Source organism: Polyodon spathula, chromosome 2 (genome assembly GCF_017654505.1).
Source record: "Polyodon spathula isolate WHYD16114869_AA chromosome 2, ASM1765450v1, whole genome shotgun sequence".
NCBI lineage: Eukaryota > Metazoa > Chordata > Actinopteri > Acipenseriformes > Polyodontidae > Polyodon > Polyodon spathula.
The window spans coordinates 20,813,745-20,836,705 of record NC_054535.1 but is presented as its reverse complement, the minus strand read 5'-3'; the positions used below and the strand labels follow the sequence as shown (position 1 = coordinate 20,836,705).

The 22,961-nt window shown below is 36.4% G+C and overlaps 1 protein-coding gene across 2 annotated transcripts; it reads left to right on the top strand.

Moving 5' to 3' along the window:
* The first annotated feature begins 615 nt into the window (after positions 1–615).
* Positions 616–22,384, top strand: LOC121331177 (succinate--CoA ligase [ADP/GDP-forming] subunit alpha, mitochondrial). 2 transcript variants are annotated; one of them, XM_041278401.1, is made up of 9 exons: positions 616–702; positions 5,872–5,972; positions 13,139–13,255; positions 15,710–15,922; positions 16,543–16,600; positions 17,529–17,612; positions 17,840–18,006; positions 20,628–20,816; positions 22,122–22,384. In XM_041278401.1, exons 1-9 carry the CDS (start codon positions 669–671, stop codon positions 22,146–22,148), a joined length of 990 nt encoding a protein of 329 aa, XP_041134335.1. In that variant the 5' UTR covers positions 616–668; the 3' UTR covers positions 22,149–22,384. The 2 variants fall into 2 exon arrangements, with proteins under 2 accessions (XP_041134335.1, XP_041134342.1); XM_041278408.1 differs by having other exon boundaries at positions 17,840–17,991; positions 22,122–22,383.
* The last annotated feature ends 577 nt before the right edge of the window (positions 22,385–22,961 follow it).

Genomic DNA, 22,961 nt, shown 5'->3' with positions numbered 1-22,961 from the left:
TCAACAGAGACACATTAACATGTTGGGCCATTTTTACTCTATTAAAATAGGCACATGTGCCAGTGATTTAGTGAATCGGGTTTTAACCCTTTAAGGTACAATGGACATATATTTCCCACAAAGACAAATTATGCTAAATCTCTTATTTATGCAATGAGGTGCACGGAACAGTTTTAAAATGTACTGACGAATTGGACCTGGTTATCCATCTTGTCAGTTTCCTCGTGACCGTCACCCTGAAATGTATTTTAAGAAGAAACCTTTTGACTCTTTGTTTATTGTTTACTTTATGAACCGTGGATCAATCATATTTGTGAAAATGGGCCAAATTTGTAAAATAAATAACAAACAAACAAAAAAAATAATTTAACTTTCACACTGCATACAGCGTCGCTATTCCTTGCAACAAACTACAATTCCCGCCATCCTTTACGCAAAAGGGGACCTCGTGGTGATTTGCAGATGGGGTCATAAGTCTTTATTGCATCTAATACTAGTGAACAATAATATATTTGCTTTATGATATATGCTCGCTGTACGTAAAAAAATAAATATCTGATCAGTTTTTTTTTTTTTTTTTTAATTGACATTCAGGCATATTGATAACCGCCAATTCACTGTGAAGTTTAGGTCCTGTTCTTCCCAGTGTCATTGGCGAATGACCGAAGATGTCTCATAGTAGATTGTTTGCACGTTTGCTCTGTAAGTATTTCAAGTTTCTACGAAATTTTGGTTGTATGAGTACAGTTCTCGCGATGCGTTTTGCTGCTTCAATAAGTTACATAAGACAATATGCATAACGTTATATGTATGTATTTGTTTTTAGCATGTATTTATTTATTTTTTTAACTGTGTCTAGAAGTCCCAATGTGTACCCTAGCCTATGTTTTTAATTTTTGACAAAAGTCTTAGACCAGATTGAACTTTGACCTAGTGCTTAGTTAGACAGTTTTTAATCTTAATATCTTAAATGGTGTGGTGTAGAATGTTAATATGTGCAGAGCATCTGTTGTCTTAATGTACGTCACTAGTGCTTGTTGAGAAAAACCGATCAATCATAAATATACATAAAAAGACATGTTTAAAATATAAATGTCTGCAATATTTCTATGAATAAAAACAATCTCAAACTTGAAAAGAATGCACGTTTTTTAGTTTTTTCATTAAATGTTCCCTTTATGGGGCTTCGGTTTAGTTTTATGATTTATAGTTATATAAAACTGTGTGTGTGTGTGTGTGTGTGTGTATGTGTGTGTGTGTGTATGGTGTGGTATGTTATATGTATATATAATATATATATATAATATATATATATATATATATATAATATATATATATATATATATATATATATATTATATATATATATATATATATATATATATATATATATATATATATATATATATATATATATATATATATATATATATATATATATATATACCATATATATATATTTATTATTATATCACTATATATGATATATATATATCTATAGCTATAGCTATCTAGATAAACTGGGTTAACTGCCGATGTTCATGATCTTGAAGTTTGGACTATTCTATTCATTTCATGTAGTAAAATGGACACTAATGTTGTAGATATGAAGCATAATTAAGTATGAAATAGTTAAAGAAAAATTGACCTGCACTTTATTTGGGGGCATGTGCACTCTACAGCAGAACTAAACAACATTTTTGGCCAAAGGAGCCATTTACAGGAGGAATTGGCACTTGGAGCCAGAAAACTAGAAAGAAAAGGGGTTTCAAGCTAACAGGAGTAGAACCTCAAAGTAACAAACACCACACTTCTGAACTGAACAGTTAATCAGACACACCACCTGAAGCTGTAAACGTGGCTGATTGCATCTGTATAATACAGTGCACATAGATTTAATCTTTAAAAATGAGTTAAAGGCAGACTTACAAATATTATCCATTACGGATGTGCAGAACTTTGAGGTTCCTCTGTATGCTTGCTTACCTTTGTGATAAATTAGGTCTTATCTGCTCTAATATCACCATACATTTTAATGGTGCTGTTTGAAAATGTTTTGCAACAACTTTAATAAATTCATTGCTTCACAACTCAGTCTTATTGCTTACAGGGTGGTTCAGAACTCACACTTAAGTACACTATGTAGCATTGTGAACTAGCTGCAGGTCATGGAGAAGGGCATTGACAACTTGTATCACAGACTACTTAATCAAGAAATAGCCTACATGCACCAGAATTCAATGTGGTCGTGTTGTTTTTGTACAGAGCTTTTCATTTAATACCTAGATGTGTTTTTTTTTTTTTTAATAATGTAATTGCCCCAATGGGTTACATTTGGCTGTCTTTTATACTGAGGGGAGACCATAACTTAACTTAACATTGTTGGTTTCAAGTTTGTGGTCTGTTTTTAGTAATTTTACTAGTACTGTGTTTCCTGGCCAGTATATTATTTCAAACTGTAGTGATGTAGTAAACTGAACAGATATGGAACTGCTATTGCCTCACTACTCAAATGGAAGGGAGACTTTTGCCTATGGTTGTGTTGCCTATAAAATATAATTAAGGCTGGAGCGATGCCTCATTTTTAATTATCAATATGTCGTTCTCCAAAAAGCTAATGCATTGATTTATCAATGATATGAAATGGTAAAAAAAACAAACACAAAAAACAAAGTGATACATGTGGAGCGGTGGATTACTGTTTAGTGCTTTAAAAACTATTATGCATAATAAATTGATTACATCTGTTTATGCATATAGTAATTACAAAACAGCTGATTTTTTAAATTACTTTATTCGTGTTGATTTTTACCAGTTGGGTGTCAAAAAGTTGTTTAAATCCATAACAAGTCAGCAACAACCAATCCGGGGGGTTGGGGGACTCATTTAAAAAAAGTTATCGCTGTCCACAGCAGTTTAGTAACAATGGTGTTGTCCATAGCTTATATTTTAATTGTGTTAGGGAACATGTTATTGTCTACATTTTGTTTTAATTTAAGCGATGACTGGCACCTGATTACAGTCTGCCGAGCATTATTGAATACCTGCTCACTAGAGACTGATGTTCCCGGGATGCTTAATATTTCTGAGATACAACTTTTGGAACGTTCTTGGTTGTTTTTCTTCATTTTTACACAAGTAGTTCAGATGAATAAATGGTGATTTGTTTGGCGTTTTGTACGGTGCCATCTCAATAAATGGTCACGCAAATTAGTTGTGTTGCCGGAGTATCCCAAACCCAAACATTACTTTCTTGCTGTTGTACTTTAGAAAATAATTGCCAAACATCGGAAGGCTTTGTAGCTCGGTCAATACAGTATTTGTAATTCTAACACAACACTCTTAACTTGCTCTATTACTTTGAAGACTCCTGCACAGATGCAATCCCATCAGTAAACTCACAGGGGGCAGGGAAGGGAGGAGGTGAGCTCAATCGCATGCATATTCATTGAGTCAGACCTGAGAGGAGCAGAGAAGCTCTGTGCTTCATGCAGAAAATAATTGTAGAAATTGTAATAAAGCATAAAAACGTTTCTTTGTCATAGTCGTCAAACGATACGATGCATCTATAAAATAAGGCTGTTGTCTGTTGTTGACGAGTAGTGTTTTATTAGATGGAGCAATGTGGCCCCTGAGTTTCTCTCTGGATTTCAAGTGCCATGCAGTACTGAGTTATTAAAATATGTTTCTGTTTCTGTAAACTGTCATTCATCTGGACACAGACGTCAAATCAGCTGGGAGAGTTGCACAAATCTGTTTGATATAGGAAGGACGCACTAATTATTTGCGTCGCAGCCTCTGGAATTTGGGCCTCACAAGTGATTATTGGAGACTAACGTGTCTTGTGATGTGATATATAGGCAAAAAGTCTGTAGATAATATTTTTAAAAACAGATAAAAACTACATAGAAAAAATGGGTAGTTTAATAGATGAAAATACACCACGTACAGTACATAACACCCTTTTAAAGTGCTTACTGAAAACCATAATGAATATTTAATATTTGTTTATTTACATTGTAAATTAATATATGTAAAGTCAAGAACCGTTTCATGAACATATGCATTGTGTTCAGTAAAGTAGACTTCCTTTAAAAAAAAACACTTCCTTTTAAATAACACTTTGCAAATAGTCTAGTAAGACCTTAACCTTTTATAGTCAAACATGTTTTTGTAATTGATGTCAACCCGTAGCCAAGAATGTGATGACAGTTGTTACCACAGTCTTTAAAGTGATTTTGTTGTTTGTTTACAAACCCTTCCCAGAACTCATCACTACATTTTCATCCCAACAATTTTTTTTGTAAGATTACGAGAAAGTACAAAAGGGAGGGAAGATGGGGTAATGCAGGCCTGTTTGAAGGCAGAGGGGAAACAGCCAGAGAGCAGAGAGGTGTTTAGAAGAGAGGCTATGAGGGAGTAGAGCAGGGGCAGCAGCCTAGAAGAGGTGATTGGGGAGATGGTCCAGAGCACACATGGTGGGTTTATGGCTCTGGAGCAGACAGCAGTGATCAGAGTCCGAGAGGGGCGAGGAGTAGAGTAGAGTAGATTAGATTAGTAGGGGTTGTAGAGGGTGGTGGGGAGTGAGTGAGCAAGCAGACGACAGGGTGGGTGAGTTCAGATAGGATACAGTTGCATTGATCATTTCTTGGTAGTAACATTACACTGGGTGCAAATAACGGTATATCATTTTTACCAGTACAACAAAAGTACAACAGTTGGTTAAACAAGTGAATAAATCTCATTCATAACCACAACTATAGAAAAGGCTAAAATAGTTTTGCAATACTGACAATATGCCATCTGGAGTATTGGGTCTCTGAAATGATTAAACACGGCAGATTGTGTAAAAATGTAAGCCAGGGAAATTTGCACATATGTTCTAGGATGCATCATAAATCACATGCACGTTTAGTGAATGAAACTCCTACCTGTTCACTTATGTATATGGATGGTGTTGCGGTGTTTTCAGTGCAACATGTGTGCAATCGATGGCTCCCATTACTCTGGGAAATCCAGCAATGCGATAAAACTCCCTTTTAATATTGTGTAGTTGCTCCTTATTAAGTGGGATACTGATATAATCGTTAACCCTCTATCAGGTCACCGTGATCCTTTGAAATGACCCAGAGGCATCGAAGCTCAGTGCTGCCAGCACCTTCATATGGTGGGTTATGGTGCGGCACCTTTTTGTATGCAAAAGGGGTCGACAGTAGCTGCCCTATCCAGACGCAATCGAGTTTTTAGATCATCTGGTAAATCTAAGAAATTAACCTGGTCCTGTACACCGTCTCTCTGTATTGTCGGTGTTGGAGCCATAGTCTGTCAATCTCAGGCTCACACTCAAGCTCTAAAGTTACATTTGCTGCTGCCACTCCCAGCAAAGCCTTACTGTAATTTGTTTATTCACCTTTTTTAACACCAAAGACCTTAAATACTGTTTGAAGGTGAGTTATATACTTTTTTTTTTTAATTAAACCCTCCCTTTCGAAGTGTAAATGAGCTCCTGATAAATGATGACGACACAGATTTCCTTTTAAATTCCCACGCAAACAAAAGAAATAGTCGCAAGGAGCACTGCTCGTTAAGATATAAACATTATTTCGTAAATCAACTATTTCAGAAATCACATTAGCAAGATTATTTAATAACGAAATAGGCATAACGACCTTGTGGTGCCATTTATGAACTTTTGAAAAAAAACCACATTGTGTTGGTGATGATGCTGATTAATTTAAATTAAAAGACAACTTTAATCAATAGTGTCATTTCCCTCACTGAACAAAATCCATCATAGCTTTTGTGCCTCTGCAACTCATGTTAAGAGCAAGCACAAGCCAAAGTAATGCTCTGATTTGTTCTTATTTGCAGCGCAGCAGAACAGTGTTAGGCACTGCTACACTGAGTCACGAAAGCACCTCTATATTAACAAGGACACTAAGGTCATTTGCCAAGGCTTCACTGGAAAACAGGTTTGTATTTTGGCTTTCCTCTTTCATTGATGCTGTACACGTAAATCAAGCAATGCAAGGGACATTAGCCCATGTATGGTTTGAAATTCCTGAAATGGCAAAGGGTTGTTGCATTTTATACCTAAAACTAGCTGGCTAATTATCATGCAGTTTGTTTTTAGCTGAACAAAATATTATTCTTGCCGTAACTGTTCATTGTTTAGAGGGAGATCACAGAGCATGTATTGTTGGGCCCTATTTGACCTCAGTAAAGCAGTAACACACTTCCTGAAAGGCAAGCAAAGTAAGAACTTTCTTTAAGCTAATTTAATACCACATATTACATTTTAAAAGGTATATGTATGTTTGTCAAGAATGAGTTTCCTTCAAAACTGCACATTAATATAGTGAATGGAAGTGCGGTACAAATTTGTGAAATTTAGTAACATACAACCACTTTAAGTTCTTTAATGAAAATTAAGCTGTTTTATTCTTTTAATATAGAATAAATAATTAAGTGTGGTAAACGCTTGCTAATCCAAACCCTGGTAGCCAAACTAACCTTAGATGCAAGGTTTACTTAAAATGTAGCATCTTAGACGCAAAACCATTAGACGGAAAAATGTCTTGCGTTCACTGGACGCACAGAGTGGAATGGTACGCAGACATGCATGTTCGTGGTAATCTTTTAAACTGCAGCAATGACTGTAAAATACCATACCTGCTTGTTTAAAAAGAAAAAAAAAAAAGAAATGTTCTGCAATATAACAGCATTGATTAAGATACAATCCAGTTGCTTAGGTGCCAGCAATAAGCCTCATATTTGGCTTTACCAGCAATATTAAGTATGTTTACTTTAGGCCCTGTCCACAATACATAACCGATCTCGAACAGTACTTAAAAACGTTTAAATTAATCTAGCTCAAACTTTAGCGTCCCCACTGAAGTACTGTTTCATGTTTAGTCGGGCGTAATGCGCACACACACTAATGCTATTAGAATAGTTTGGTTATAATTCCTAACAGCGCAATGAGCATTGGAAATTAATACGATAGTATCCCACCATGCACTGTATTTTATTTTAAAATAATGTGTTATACCCCATATTAACTTGGGTCCATATTGTTAAGAACTAAAACAAGTATTTTGGGAAAAGTAAATGCAAACACACACACACACACAAGTTGGTCTTGAAGTTTTCAGGTTACTTTGAATCAGGTGACAGATTTGGCTGATTCTGTTTTATAATTAGACTCTGAAAAAGCTCTTAATTGTAAAGCAATCTTTGCTTTTACCTTCTTATCTTGCCTGAGCCTATTTCTGGTCCCTTTAATTTTATTTCAAACAGAGCTGACAAATTGCATTTCATTTTTGCAGTCGCCTAATTTAATGTGGTGCTTTTGTTATTTTCCGCACTAGTTTAACTGGGAAGCCCTTAAAGATTTTTTTTTAAGCATAATAACAATATATATATATATTTTTTTGCTAAGCAGTCAGCCTCTTCAGGGGATTCTCATGAAGAAGATTGCTCATCTGCTTCTCGGCCATCTCCACCTGACTACGAGTACTACAGTGACCGAAGCAGTAGTAATGCACAAAAACACAAACGAAAAATACGTTCTTAGAACTTTGAATGGGAACTGAAGTACCCATAGCTTGTTTATCGAGACAAGAAGATGTACTGTGTGTGAAAGAGCTGCTGGGCAAAATAAAAAAATTCAAAACATTCAAAAAACATATATGCATACATGTACAGTATTTCTTCACTTAGAAGACAAGGCTGTGCTGTTGCTGTTATTGGAATGCAGAAAAATATTAAAACACACAGATGAAGGCAACAATCGGTGCTTCTCGTCATGCAAATGGTCTGCTGTTAGTATATATATAACAAAGAAAGTGTCTATGTGTTTATATGTATATCTACACAGACAGAATTTTTTTTTTTTTTTTTTTTTAACTACTACATGCCATAGAGTTTTTAAATGTTCATAAAAATGTACATCCCCGGAGTTTCTTAGCCTTTGTGTTAAAATGTATATTTGATGGATGGGACACACAATTTTGGGCATGTGAGTTTCAGGAACGCATCAACAGAAAAGCTAGCGTGACCTCTGTCACCTATAATCCGATCAATGCTATCATAATGAAATATTAACTGAGAGCAGCTGTAAAAAAACAAACTTCACTGTCATATTTCAGTGTGTCAAACATTTACAACTCTCTCTATATATTGAATTCAAAGGGGTTATTACTATTTTTATTAAATAGAAGTATGAAAAGGCTAGACAAGGCATTTTTTTATATATTGCAGATTTCAATCTGTTTTTGGAACAAATCACTTGTCTAAACGAGCTGCTGTCCCAACTGGTTTGGATTGGCATGAGTGCTGTATCTCATTTTGTCATTAAACATCTTTTTACACAATTCTTTTTTTTATTTTGATGCTATGAGAAGTTTGAGAAATGTAATTTGTATTAGACACTGATGGTAATGATAGCAGCTGTTGACACTGGTTGCTATTTTTAACTTTCGTAAGGTCATAATCCACAGACCCTACCCTTTACTTACACATGAACAGTATATTTAAAGTGCACTATAACTCTGATTCCCATTTAGTAAATGCCAAACAGTCCCACCTGAAAAAACATCAATACAGATTTCCTAAATTCTGCAGAGATTTCCAGAGAGATTCGTGTACTGCATAATCCTTTACATTATTTTGACTGTGACTTGGTTCTCTTTCCACTGCAGGACGGTGCTATTAGTGTGTGTTTAATATTAATGCCTACCTGACCAACAGCAGCTCTAGCTACACAAGCTTGTACAAATGTGATTAATTAGTAGGATTTATTTATATATTTTTTACTATGTTCTTTCAACAGTAATATTGCACTGATTCTGACATCATTTGTCTGTACAATTATTTTTTTTAAAACATGTCAAGAATTTTTCCATTTGGATGCCATATTTTTTTCAAGCTGCGCCGTCCGCTGACTGTTTCTAATTAGAACCTCTGTCCTCCCACCAAACACAACGTTTGTGGCATACATTTTGCATGAACAAGCTAAAGGGCTTCTATTGGGCAAAATTAAATCAAACTAAACAGTCTGCATCGATTCATCTACCAGCACATGTTGAAAGTAATCGTGCTAGCAGTCTTATACAAGTACATTTTCCAAAGCCTTCGCCACCGTGGCGAACTTGGTGAAAAATAGTTGAGCCACAAGGGAAAACATTTTTTTATATTTTTTCTTTGAAAACATTGGCTAGAAGGTCTATGTTGTGTGTGTGTGTGTGTGTGTGTGTGTGTGTGTGTGTGTGTGTGTTTTTCTGTCTAGCAAATCACTGGACTAACATGCAAGTGCAATACCATGCTTCCTGGGAGTAGTTTCGTATTTGTCTTTGCTTGCATTGCAACCCATGGTGTTCAGCTGAAATTCAGGACGGAGATGCTCTTCAGTAGTTAAAACAGAGGGGGAGTTCAGAGGGAACAGTCCAGTTCCCTTTTAGAGATGAAGATGAAGTGTAGAAATCCTGTTTTGTTCTCTCCCTTCTCTGTTGTATATTAAAGTATCTGTGTGCAGAATGATAGTAATACAGATTCAGATATCTCTGTCTGAAAGTTATTCTTTTCTTTATTTAATTTCGTTAATATTTCATGGATACTTGAAATGTGTTGAACCATCTTTCACAAATGCTTGTAAGCTGATTTAAGTAAACAATAAATTTGAGAGAATTGTAAGAAAAGCTAAAAAATAATTAAGTTAATTTCTTGCCAAGTTGCAAGTTGATGCTGCCTGGCAGTGTTGAATGGCCTGCACATGAATTACATGGTAAAAACAGCAAGCAAGCAAACAAACAAACAAGAAAAAACATGGTTCTGTGTTGTTGAACCAGTTATATTTCATAATTATATGTGATAGTAATTCAGACAGATAGAAGGCCAGAACAACATACTAACCTTGTATTTGTACAGGTTTTTTGCAGAATTAGGCATTGGGAATGGAATTAGGAATTTTGGGAATGGAATTTTGCCATGTCTCTTTCTCCTCGCAGCTGTGCTCTTCTGCAATTTGTTTTGTTTTTTGCTCTACAACCAGCCAAGTTGAGTTAATTTATCATGTTAGTTCGCTCGTGTGTCTACTGAAACTCAACACGGCAAGTGCATCAACGAAGAAAAAAGTTTCAGTAAAGGCAGCTCAAATATTTTCTGATTTATCTATATGAAGGTGTTGGGATACTATTCTGCAAATTTTGCTGTCATTCGATTGACCTTGTACGAGTGATTACCATTAAAGATCATAGTACAAGTCGTAAACGTGTAGTAGGGCTGTCAGTTAAGTCTCCAAATAGCAATCGATTAACTGGGCACACAAAGTCGAATCATTTGAATAAATATAGATGATTGTACCGCCCACGTACATTTTCACTTCATTCCTCTCCGCCTGACGTGATTATTTTAATGCCATTGCTGTTCTTAGTAAAAGCTTGTGCACAGCAATTGAATCCGAGGGGTAATTACGCCTTGGTAGCGTCAGGAGAAAACAAAAACACAACATTCGGTACAAGCCTAAAGCACGTTTACATAGTACAGGGGTGTTACTAAAATTTTAATTCCAAACCGATTACAGCACTTTGGAATAAGTAAGTATAAGTTTATGAAACATTTTTTTTTTTTTTTTTTTTTTTTTTTTTAATTCAGCGACAGCTGCAGCATCAAGCATTGCATCTTGTTAACACTGTACCACCTAACCTTCACTATCTGTGAAACACACAATGCGGAAATCCCTCATCATCATCATCATCATAATAAAAAAAAATAATATTACATTGATTTACGTACCACAACATATACCCACTATAGGTCAAGCTGATCGTTAATCCAAAATTGCGTTTAACATCGCTGATCCTTTTTTAAAATTTTTATTAACGTTATTGAATATTGTTAATTTTTCATTATATAACAGTTCATTTTGAAACTCCAAAGAAGCGCAAACTATATACATTCAGTTGTCTTCAGTGTGCACAATTTATTTACAGGCTGTTTGCCAGGAATATAAGCCTGTTGCCCTGCTCTGGATTCAAGGCGGCACACTTTTTTGTTTGTTTACATTGAGTTACGAAGGGGTGTGCTTTACAAAGCATTTTCAAAACTGATTCGTTGGTAGGATGGGACCAGCAAATCAGATGCTAGTTAACACAAGCAGGAAAAGAAGAGGATGCCCACTTCTTGTCTGGCAGAAACACTGTAAATACCAAGGCAGGGCATTCGGTGCATTTTCATTGATAAACTTAATGTTATTAATTATACGCATTACAAAAATGTAATTATTGAATTGATTATCCAGTGTTTATATTGATGTATATAATGAGGAATGGAATCCATTGAAAAAATGGCAGTCAAAGGTAGAGGGGATTATAACAGTTGGGAGGATTTATTATGCGCTTTACATTAAAAGGGGCGCTGTTTAAATTACAATCAGGTGATACACAGTAGTGAACCTGTGTAGCAACGCGTCCACATGCATTTTTTGTCAAAGTGTTTCATATTTTCTCCTGTTTATTGTAATGCCAGCAAAATGCTAAACTAATTGTGGAGTACTATAAATAGGGTTACTCTCATGTGACATTGCTGGACTGTTGCTAATGTTATATTATATATGTAATATTGATATGTGTTCTTATTGTAATGCTAGCAATAAGCTGAATAGATATTTTTAAAACACTTATTTGTAGATTGAACTACGTGGAAGGCTATAAATATCTGGAACTCAGACATGACATCTGAGAGATCGATTTTGTCAGGCTCATCCAGCAGATTAACCTTCCATCCTTTGTAGGGCTTCTTTTAACCTACAACTGTGCTGGACATTTGTTTTCTGAACTGTTGCAGTATTATGTTTTCCTGCTTATTTTAATGTCAGCACTGAGCCAAATGATGTTTGTAAACATTGTGACATATAAGTGTCTTCAGGTGCTTTACTTACTATTACAGCAACAAGAGTGATTGAAAATATTGGCTTAATTACAAAAAAATAAAAAATAAAATGTGGTAATATTTATTAATGTGCTTATTTTAACTCTCAACATTATATGTTCAAATGTCATGTTTATCAATAAATTGATAAGTGCGGGAAATGGAATTGGTAATTTTTTTTTGTTCGTTTGTTTTTTTGTACTATGGTGTCTTTATTGGATAGATTTAAGAAATGAGAACTAGTTTTTGTGAATTTTAGTAACTCGTGAGTGTTTTAATCCATCGAAAACAGCTAAGTTGTATTTATTAAAATGAAGATGGGGACTAGAGGTGCAATAATTAATCGATGCATCGACATTAATCCGTACCTTTTAATTTTCCAAGCTTCGATTACATATAACATATTGATGAATCTATGCATTAAATTGGAATGCAGTTTGAAGTGTCCAGTTCCAGTTTGCATTAAAACGTTGATTATGTAGTTATGTCATTATACTAGTTCAGCAGATAGCCAATGTCAGTGTTTTGCTAGGATACAAATCTTTCGGCCTCTGGCTTCACATTGGACAAGTCGCATCAGTTTTCTTTACAATTTTGTGTAGATGGTAAATGTTTTTGGCATAAAACGTTAACAGCAATGTTAATTAACACATATTTTCAGATCGAAATGACACATGTTTTTCAGTTGTTAATTGAACTCCAATTAAATCAAAAGTGTTCTCTTGTGAATGTAAGTTGTGTCTTGACGTTTAACTATTAAGCATAGCACCATTTTTAGTTATTGGATCTTCTGATAAAAATCCTAATGTTTTTGGTTTTTAAAAAGAAAATGTTGTTGATGCATCAGTTTTTAATTGCTGATACATTCATATATGATAATCGATTTAACAAATTAGGTTGCCCATTGCACCACTAATGGGGACCGTTATGAACTGATTGTGGCTGTTTGTCTGTCTGTCTTACACTCTATAGGCAAACACGATAACTGCATTGATTCTGCACCAAATGTTTTGCATACACTCCTAGCCTCCTATAGAACGTTTAGATTGCATTTAGCTATAAGCTTTTAGGTATTGTACAATTATTATGCCATTATGAGAAGACTCTGTGTGGCACTGGTATAAAGTTTGTAATGTACATTTGTTTGGTAACCCTCCGGTACAATGTACCCCGATACGGATAACCAAACTTTTTATTTATTTTTCACCAGGGGACATTTCACAGTCAGCAGTCTCTGGATTATGGCACCCGGCTAGTTGGAGGTGTATCCCCAGGGAAAGGGGGTAAAACTCACCTTGGGTTGCCTGTCTTCAACTCTGTAAAGGAGGTAAAGGAGCATCTGTGTTTCTTCTAGAAGTATAGAGTAGGGGTGTTCTAGCTTATATAGTGTGTGTGTGTGTGTGTGTGTGTCCCTTCATCAACTCTACTATCCATTGCAACAGTTTGCCTGACACTCGGAGGGATCCTCAAGAGGCCAGCCAAACTGCCCCCCCCCCCGCTGCTTCCTTCCAGCTCCCTATATCAGTAGACATTCTTCATTCCTTACTTTCTACCCTCAGAAAAGGCTGCTTCTATCCATTCAGTGGAAGGACTGTGTTTTAATAACTTTTTTTGTATTCCTCAGATGCTCTGAGTTTACCGTCCCATCAGCTTCCTCCTTTCCAGCAGCAGATATACTTTGCCACGACCTGTTCCTGTTCTCGGACTCGCACTTCTGTATTTGTCTGTGCTCCTCCAAACCGACCAATTACATCACAGACGTTTTATTCAGTTATCTAAAATCAATTCCCCAGTATGTCCTTACACTGCCATGCTAAGGTACATTTCTTCAAAAATGCCCTTCCTCCCGTCAGAACAGTTGTTCATTGACTCCTTCTGCTCAATCATATCCTGACTGGTTTGCGGCACATTTAAGAGCCGGGATTTTGCCACAATTCTATACACCCCATTCATTTAGAATTGGCACAGCGACTTCAGCAGCCAACATTAACATCTCCACTTAATAAAAAAAAAAAATGGGGCGCTGGTCCTCATCAGCAGTGGACTCACATATTCGAGCATCTCCCACCATCACAGCCCACCAGAAAATAGCTAGCATCCCCAGAGTAGGGGCCACCTGATCGCCAGGGCTACCAAAGGTTTTTCCCTACTTATTAAAAGGGTTTTTTCCTGTCCACCAAGCAACAGTTAAACACATAAACACTAACCCCTTTCTAACCCCTATCTGTTTGTCTAGTATGTTAAATCCATATTTGAATCTATGTTATGTATTGGCACACGTTCTGCTGTCTCACAGTGAGTTTCTGCGGGGAGCCGGGGGTCCATTTTTTGGGGGGTAAGTGAGCCTCACTTCACCGAGCTTGGGTCAAGCAGCGCTTCCTCAACCTTATTAAAGGGATATTCTCACCATGTGAGTCAGAGGGGACCCCCGACCATACTGTCCTTTCATAGCTCATGAGCTTATCTTACCTCATCGCAGTGAGGCTTTATCCTATATTTAACATTTCGGGATGCTTTACTCTCTCGGTGCTTGAGTCCCACCTAACCCATTGTGAACAGGCTGGCTGTAGGGTGACGTCAGGCCAAAAAGGAGTACACATGCATTCAGTACTGGCAGGTGAAAACTGAGATGCTGCGGAGCTCAGTGCGTTTATTGTAAAATAAACCGTTTAAACAAGCAAAAACACTTTAAAAGAAAATGGCGTGTTGGCAATTAGACAAACAACGGACTAACACTAAACAAAAAGTGGATGAATAGACAAACAAACACGGTCAGTCAAATAAATTTGTATTTACTTTTTCTCCTTCTGCACTCCCGTTCTCCACTGACCGAACACACAACCCCTAGTGAGTGACAATATGCTGCTTTTATGCAGTTGTACCGAGGCTCTATTTCTAATCAGTCATTCAATTGGATTCTCGGTACAACTGCATGTTAATTTATTTAGTGCAATTCCCCATGCTCGCATGTTGTTACATTTTACCTGCACGTGAAGTGCTGTGCAGTCCTTGTGTGTAAATACAAATATACATTTTAAACACTCGTGCTGATAATCCATATTACATCCCGTGTACCAACTACAATACACCAACATTAACACCATACATACAACATATAACACAACAATATGCACAGGGGCGGGGCACACTGCCACATCCATCTATTTCTTTTTTTTACAGGTTCCCTGCAGGATGCCCCTCTGCTCCCGGCTTCGGAGTTGGCACCGAACCTCATCCGAGGGCAGCACCATATAGGTCAGGGATCCCTAAACTATCACTTCCTTTCAGGACTTGGCAGCACTAAGACCTATTCTGGCCCCGCGAGGGAACTCTGCCACGTCAAAGTTTAATTATGTTTTTCAGATCCTTGAGGCCGCAGCCTTGAAGTCCGAGCCCCTCTCCTCCACTTAGGATGGCTCCCTGGCCGGGGCTCTCCTTTCTGTCTAGGCATCTGCCCACTTCTCTAAATCAGGCTCCCTCTGCCCTTTACTGTTGCATTAATACCTCGTTTCTGCCTTCTCTGTACTGCCGTATAGTCCCAGCAGGCGCCCCGTGAATGAAAGCAAGAAGAGGAGAGTACATCCATTTTATTTATTTTTTTAGGGCAGGGTATTTGGGTCAAGGGTGTTACTTGATTTATTGTGTCAGTGACTTATATTAATTAATGGGAAAGCCCTTGAAATGATACTAACATTATTTGTCATCCCCAAATAGGTCATTAACATGATTTAAAAAAAAAAAAAAAAAAAAAGTTAAATGACAATTTTTATTTTTTTTTTAGGCTAAAGATGGAACTGGAGCAGATGCCACTGTTATCTACGTGCCTCCTCCCTTTGCTGGCGCTGCTATCGCAGAGGCTATTGATGCTGAGATTCCACTGGTTGTGTGCATCACAGAAGGTATTCCACAGCAGGATATGGTACGGGTAAAACACAAACTGATCCGCCAAAACAAAACCCGTCTCATTGGCCCAAACTGCCCAGGAGTGATCAATGTAAGTCTTTGGATTATTATTATAGTCATTGTTATTGTAACAGTGCTTCCTCGTTATAAGGTGGCCCTTTATATCACAGAACAGGTTTTCAGACAGTATGGTCATGGCTCCTACCTATAGCTCCCTACCTAAGGTGTTATAAAAGAGTATTATTATTATTATTCTTATTATTATTATGATGGTTTAATACTAACATAATTGTTAATGCAATACATTGTTTTTCTTGTACAAGTCTTGTGTAACTCCAGAGAGTAATGAATAACTGACTTAGGCCCGCTATCTCTTTGTTACAGTGGAACAAAATTGCAAAAACTGTCTTATTTAGAATTTTAGTATTGATTATTAGATTGTTCATGTACACACATTTGGCAGACTACTGTATACAATTATATTTATTTTAATAAGGAATTCTGCCTGTGTTTTGTCCTGTATTTGCCAAGTTCAATTCAACTCTTTCAACATTGCAATCCTGTATAACTCCACTCAATAGTGCAGACCAGTCAATTATTTTTCTGAAGGTAATGCTTTGCTTGCTTTTTGCTGGGAATTTACATGGGGTAATGGTATCGTCTTACTAATGAGAGACCATTTATTTATTTTCTTTTTTTTTAAATATGTAGCCTACAGAATGCAAGATTGGTATTATGCCTGGCCACATTCACAAGAAGGGGAGAATTGGTAAGCAGATTGTTGGATTGATATATTTTACATTACTGTCCATTAGTCTATTTTTGCATAGGGTGATTCTTTTTTACCTTTTTGTTAACTGAACATCTGCTGGTTCCAATGCGTCAGTCTTTTTTATGATTTAAAATGTGTTCCTGTTGTGTGTGTGTGTGTGTTTTTAATTGGGTTACTTGTTACAGTTACCAATGAATTTACTTAATGTATTAAGTATAGTGTTACTTTTTTATGTATATTTGTAAAACCTCCAGTCACAACAAAAATGAATACTTACTGTCTTTTGCTTGTAGATTTGTATTTGTAAAAAATGCAAACAAATCATGATGCTCTGAATTAAATGTAGGTTCTTAATGCAGTAATCCATTAGTAATTCAGCAACTGACAAACCGGTTATCTAAAATAGCAATAATAATAAAAATAATAATAATAATAATAACACATACATTTATATAGCTCGGTTTTAAATGTGTAAATCACTGTGCTGAAGTAACATTTTGTACACATTAGTGTGTCTGTATGGATCACACAACTCACTCTGAACTAGCATGACCCTGTACTTGGTCAACATTGAGGGAGATATGTTGTGTCTGTATTAGTGAAGCACTGCAGTATATGGCTGGAACTCAGACATGACATCTGAGAGATTGATTTTGTCTGGCTCGTCCAGCAGATTAACCTTCCTTCCTTTGTAGGTCTCTACTTGATCTTGTGTTTTAAAATGAGTAATACACATACAAATAATTACACTGCAACCTCTAGTGAATTTTAATTTATGCTGTTGTTTTGTAAGATTAATATACAAATGTGTTTTTTTTATTTTTTTAGTAACAAATACAAATGTATTTTAGTGGGCTTGGATATAGTGGGGAGAGTAAATTTGTATTGATTTTAAAATATGAATTAAATTTTTTTTTTTTTAAAGGTATTGTATCTAGATCTGGCACTTTGACTTATGAAGCTGTACATCAAACCACACAAGTTGGTCTGGGACAGTCTCTGTGTATTGGTAAGTAGATTGTGATGAATATTTTTATAAATAAAGGTTTCTAATAATGACCTACTGATACAAGAAAGACTTCAACTGTTAACACGACGGTAATAAGTGTGATCAGCTGATAGAAAATTTTTCAGGGGTCTGTTCATTTCAACAATGTACCTGAATGAGAGAATTTCTGAAACCCATGACTTGATGTAGGGTCTGTGTTTTAATCATTTTTTTAATATATTTTTTAGGAATTGGTGGAGATCCTTTCAATGGAACAAACTTCATCGACTGCCTTGAGGTCTTTCTGGAGGATCCGAAAACAGAGGGAATTATTCTGATAGGAGAGATTGGAGGGAATGCAGAGGAAGATGCAGCAGAGTACCTCAAACAGCACAATTCTGTAAGAAGTTTCATGGTAAACATTTAGTACTGGTATATGAAGGGGGGGAATCTAGCTGCAGAGGCATCCAATACAGTCCAGATGTGTCTTTTCCCAGTGGGGTATAGGATGATCAAATCACCCCATAGCAAAGGTTTTTACTAGTTCTGCCTCAGTATTTACAGTGCCGAGAAAGTTTGTGAACCCCATAGGATTTTCACATATTTCAAACCTAAAATGTTATTAGATCTTATTCTAAGTCCTAATAATCGACAACAAATGACACAAAAACATGATACTTTTTCAACATTTATTTACCCACAAATGATTCAACATTCAATATCCATGTTTGAAAAAGTATGTGAACCTTTAGATTCAGTAACTGGTGGCACCCCCTTGAGCATTTCCTGTAACTGTTGGTCAGTGTCTGACATCGGTTTTGAGGAATTTTAGCCCATTCCTCTACAGAACTGCTTCAACTCGGTGACATTTGAGGGCTTCCTTGCATGGACAGCTCACTTCAGGTCCTTCCACATTTCGATGGGGTATAGGTCTGCAGTGGCCTGCAGATCCTTGGATGTTACTCTGGGGTTCTTTGTGACTTCCTTGATGATTTTCCGGTTTGTTCTTGGAGAGATTTTGGTAGGACGACCGCTCCTGGTTAGAGTGACTGTGGTCTTGAACTTTCTCCATTTGTAGACTATCTGTCTGACAGTGGATTGGTGGAGCCCCGTATCCTTAGAAATGTTTTTTGCTGAGGTCCTCAGAGATTTCTTTTGATTGTGGCATGATGTGTTTCCACACACCTGTATGGTGAAGCCCAAACTCTCAAAGTTTCTGATCTTTATATAGGGTGGGTCCTCCCAAACTCATCCCAGAAGATCTACCTAATTATTTAAACACCTGATTCTAATTATCCCCTTAACTGAGCTGATAAAACCAGGGGTTCACTTACTTTTTTCACATACCCTGCACCTTAATTACTCATTGTTTGTCTAATTTATACATCATTGTGTTTCAAAAGAGATGGAATTGGTTAATATAAATCCTATTGGATATTTAAGAAAAGACTGGTTTTGATTCAAGAAGGCTATCCATGTAAAACTATTGAATTTCCTTAATTATTGGGGTTCACAAACTTTTTCTCTGCACTGTAACACTAGAAGCACCGGAGATATACTCATACCTAGAAGCCCCGCAGCAGTCTTTCTGACTGCTGCATTCAAAACATTGTAAATAGTATAACAAAAGCATAAACAGTCGGATGTATTTTTATTTATTTTTTTTATTGTGTACGTCACATAAACATCTGAACAATTGAAGCATTATTCAACCGCAGTCAGTTTATTATCAAATCAGCAAATCAACTAAACAACGTAGATAAATAAACTTAGAAGAAAACATTTTACAGAAGCGCACAGCACAAGAAGTTATGTAAAAAAGTCTAATTTATTTTTCTTTTTTTCAACAAAAGGGTATTCCTTTACCTTGATTCTAAGGCATTTCACAATCAACACAAATAATGCACTTCTCCACGCCGCTATTCTGCACAGGGCACAACTGTCCGAAGTTTTATTTTTATTGTACTTGCCAACCTGGCATTGACGTCTCTTGCGGCTGTCAGCGGGGTTGCCAGCTTCAGCTGTGAGTGCACGCTTGGCAGTCTCCCTCTGTTCGAAATGTTTCTTGCAAAGTTCCTGTGCTAACTATAAAATATAGTCTCTTGGTAAATTCTTCTCTGTGCATTATTTGTAAAGTACCCAGGAGTTGATGGCTGCTAGGTCCAATACATTGTAAAACACCTGAACAGGCCACCGTCGGGAGCCAGCTGTCATGGAATAACTCTGTGCCGTCTGATCCAAAACAGCAACTCCATAGTTCCTTGTGTTGTAAAACTCCACGGTCTCTGGTATTTATTTTCACTATTTACAATAATTGACTGACCAGAGCAATGCAATGCAGCTGGCAAGCAGACACCAACCTTTCAAAAGGCTGATTGAAAAACAATATACTGTCAGTCATTCACTCAGGTAGAGAGTAGAGACTAAACTAATTACAGCTAAACACATTGCGGACTGGTAAATAAAAATAGTTAAGTAGAATACTGTTCTGTATAATCAAAATACAATTGTTTTCTGTGTGGCTGTCAATGTGACTGTTCCTGGGGGTTTTAGGTATAATGTAGTATATCTCCTTTATTTCTGCACTGCTGTGTTTCATACTTTGTGAGAATATGTAAAACATACAGACAGAAAGGTACACGAACACACAGCCCCATATGTGTTACACAACTGGAGAAAATTACATTTTAAAACCAAAAACGACAGCCAAAATGACTGCCGCTGGGCTTCTAGTGTTAGTTATGGATGAGCAAATTTATTCTTGAAACAGTCCAAAGTCAAACCACATTCTTGGGCAGGTAGATTAAAATAAAATGTAAACATTATTGTTTTCATTATTCAGAAACTTTGTGTATTATCACAACCTTTTAAAAAAAATAAAAATAAAAAATACAGCTGCTTCCCCATAGACTGCTCAAAGCCTATTCTTTTAAAACATTGTACCTATTGTACACTGATAAAAAAAATATATACCATATTCTCCATACTGTTTCTTCAAATCAATGTTGTGTTAAAGAGTATGTCTTTGTTTTTCAGGGTGCTAATGCTAAGCCTGTGGTATCATTTATTGCTGGTTTGACTGCTCCCCCGGGCAGGCGAATGGGACATGCTGGGGCCATTATTGCAGGAGGGAAGGGAGGAGCCAAAGAGAAGATTGCTGCTTTGCAAAGTGCTGGTGTGGTGGTCAGCATGTCTCCTGCCCAGCTTGGCAGCACCATGTTCAAGGTAAGGGAAAAGTGGATTTGGGTTCAGTAGGAGGCACCCATACGTGCGCCAAACATCAATCCCCATTATATATTTCCCCTCCAACCCCTCCTTCGCTTTCATTAAGAGCTCTGTCTTGCCACTCCAAGTGCTTGGCTCTTCTGATACTGACAGTGCAAGCCTGTTGGTGTAGTCAAGTGGTCAGTGTCTGTCAGACAGTCTGTGTGCTCCCAAGAACTAGAAGTCCTCTGGGCTCCAGCATTTGATGATGAATTCAAGTCCCAGCAGCGCATGTTCACAAGCACTTTTAAATGTCAGATTTGATAGTGCTGCTGGTGTACCACTGAGCAAGTATCAAATCGCTGAACATGCATTCTTGAAGCAGCAAGAAGACACACGTTCAGTAATGATCATTCTGTTGAAATTTCATATGAAAATTCATGACAGCCAATAAAAAGAAAACTTATAGGTGGTTAACTGTTTTTGACCTGCAGATGGCAGTAAACAGTCATAGAAAAGTAAAAAAAAAAAAAAAAAAAGGTAGTACAACAGTCCTAGTCACATAACTCATCTATTGGTATCTTTGTGATCACTGATATGTTTTAATGAAAAGCTGTTACAATTCAATTTTTACAGAAAATAGAAATATGTTTGTTGTGATAAAATAAATGATTTCATATAAATAGGCAGATGACAGTGCATTTACTGCTTCGATTCAAACAGAATAAGCCTATATTTGTTTTCTTAAACAGTACCTGTCAACTCTTTTTTTCTATTTTTTTTTATTATGGCATTCTCAACATGAGTTTAGATTGACTCTCATGGTTTGTTACTTACTGGTTTTCAGTCATTAATACCTGAGTCATCAGTCCAGCCTAGGACACTGCTATGGTTAAAATACATGACATGTTTACTATTTATCTGCTATTAAAATAATACAAATAACAATATATATATATGTGTGTGTGCCGTTTCATCAAATTGCCAGTAGGAGGCATCAACTTACCAGCACTTCCAAAAAATAAATCAAACTAAAATAAACTGAAGCAAACTGATAAAACCAATGTTGAGCTTTGTTTTTGTGTCTGAAAAAAAAATACAAAATCAGCTAAGGCAAATGTACTGATCCCTGAAATCAGACAGGGTACTTGTGCACTTCTTTTTTTACTCCAGAATGCTTTCAAACTTGGCTTCAGAAGCAGTTCTTTTACATAAAGAAATACACGTGTAAGACATGTGCAAATCCAAGCTTATTTCATGCCCTCAGGATTGCAGCATGATGCAAAGGAGAATAATTATCTTTGTGTGTTTCTGTCTTTCTTGCAGGAATTTGAAAAGAGGAAGATGTTGTAAATTTCTTACCAGGAAAACCATACCTGTCTCTGTGTGCCTCTGTTGTCCGCTGTTGTACCATTCTCAGAAGAGGCTGCATTTCCCTCTAAGCCATATGCGTATGGTTTTAAATATGTTGTTTCAATCTGTATGCTAAGTACACCTGAAAAAAATAATACATTTATCAATTAAAGTTGAACAGCTTGTTGTTTTTTTTTTTTAATCCCCTTTCCTGCATTATTATTATAATAAAGATTATCTTGTTAAGATACAGTGTCTCATCCTATCGTAACATTAGTTAGGACATCCTATTTAACACCAGTCTTATCCGTAAATGACTGATTGAGTCTGAATAGAGCAGGTTACAGCTCGAACTTCAGGGAACTGCCGCCAGAATGTACATGTTTTTAAGTTATGGCGTCTAAACTCGATTCAGTTGTGGCAAAGAAACGCAGGGCTCTAAGTTTTACTCGTGAAGAGAATAAGGTTTTGATCGAGAGAGAAATCATTAATAAATCTAGTTAACATCAATAAATAAATACTGCTATTTAAAAAAAAAATTAAGCAATATTTATTCAATTTGTCATGAACACAATTTTGTTTTAATTAGCAATGTCACTACACAACAATATTTTGCAGGCTAAAGTAAAGCTCAAATTAAGGACAGTGCTGTGATGTTCGTGCTTCCAATGTGAAAAAAAGTTTGTAATAAAAATTCCAAACTTTTATTTTTGGGGTTGCATTACACGAGTCACTGGTTATAGTTCAATAGAGTATCTCGCTGTATAGTACAATAACACAACAGAATACTTAATATCTTATTCTTCAGTAAAG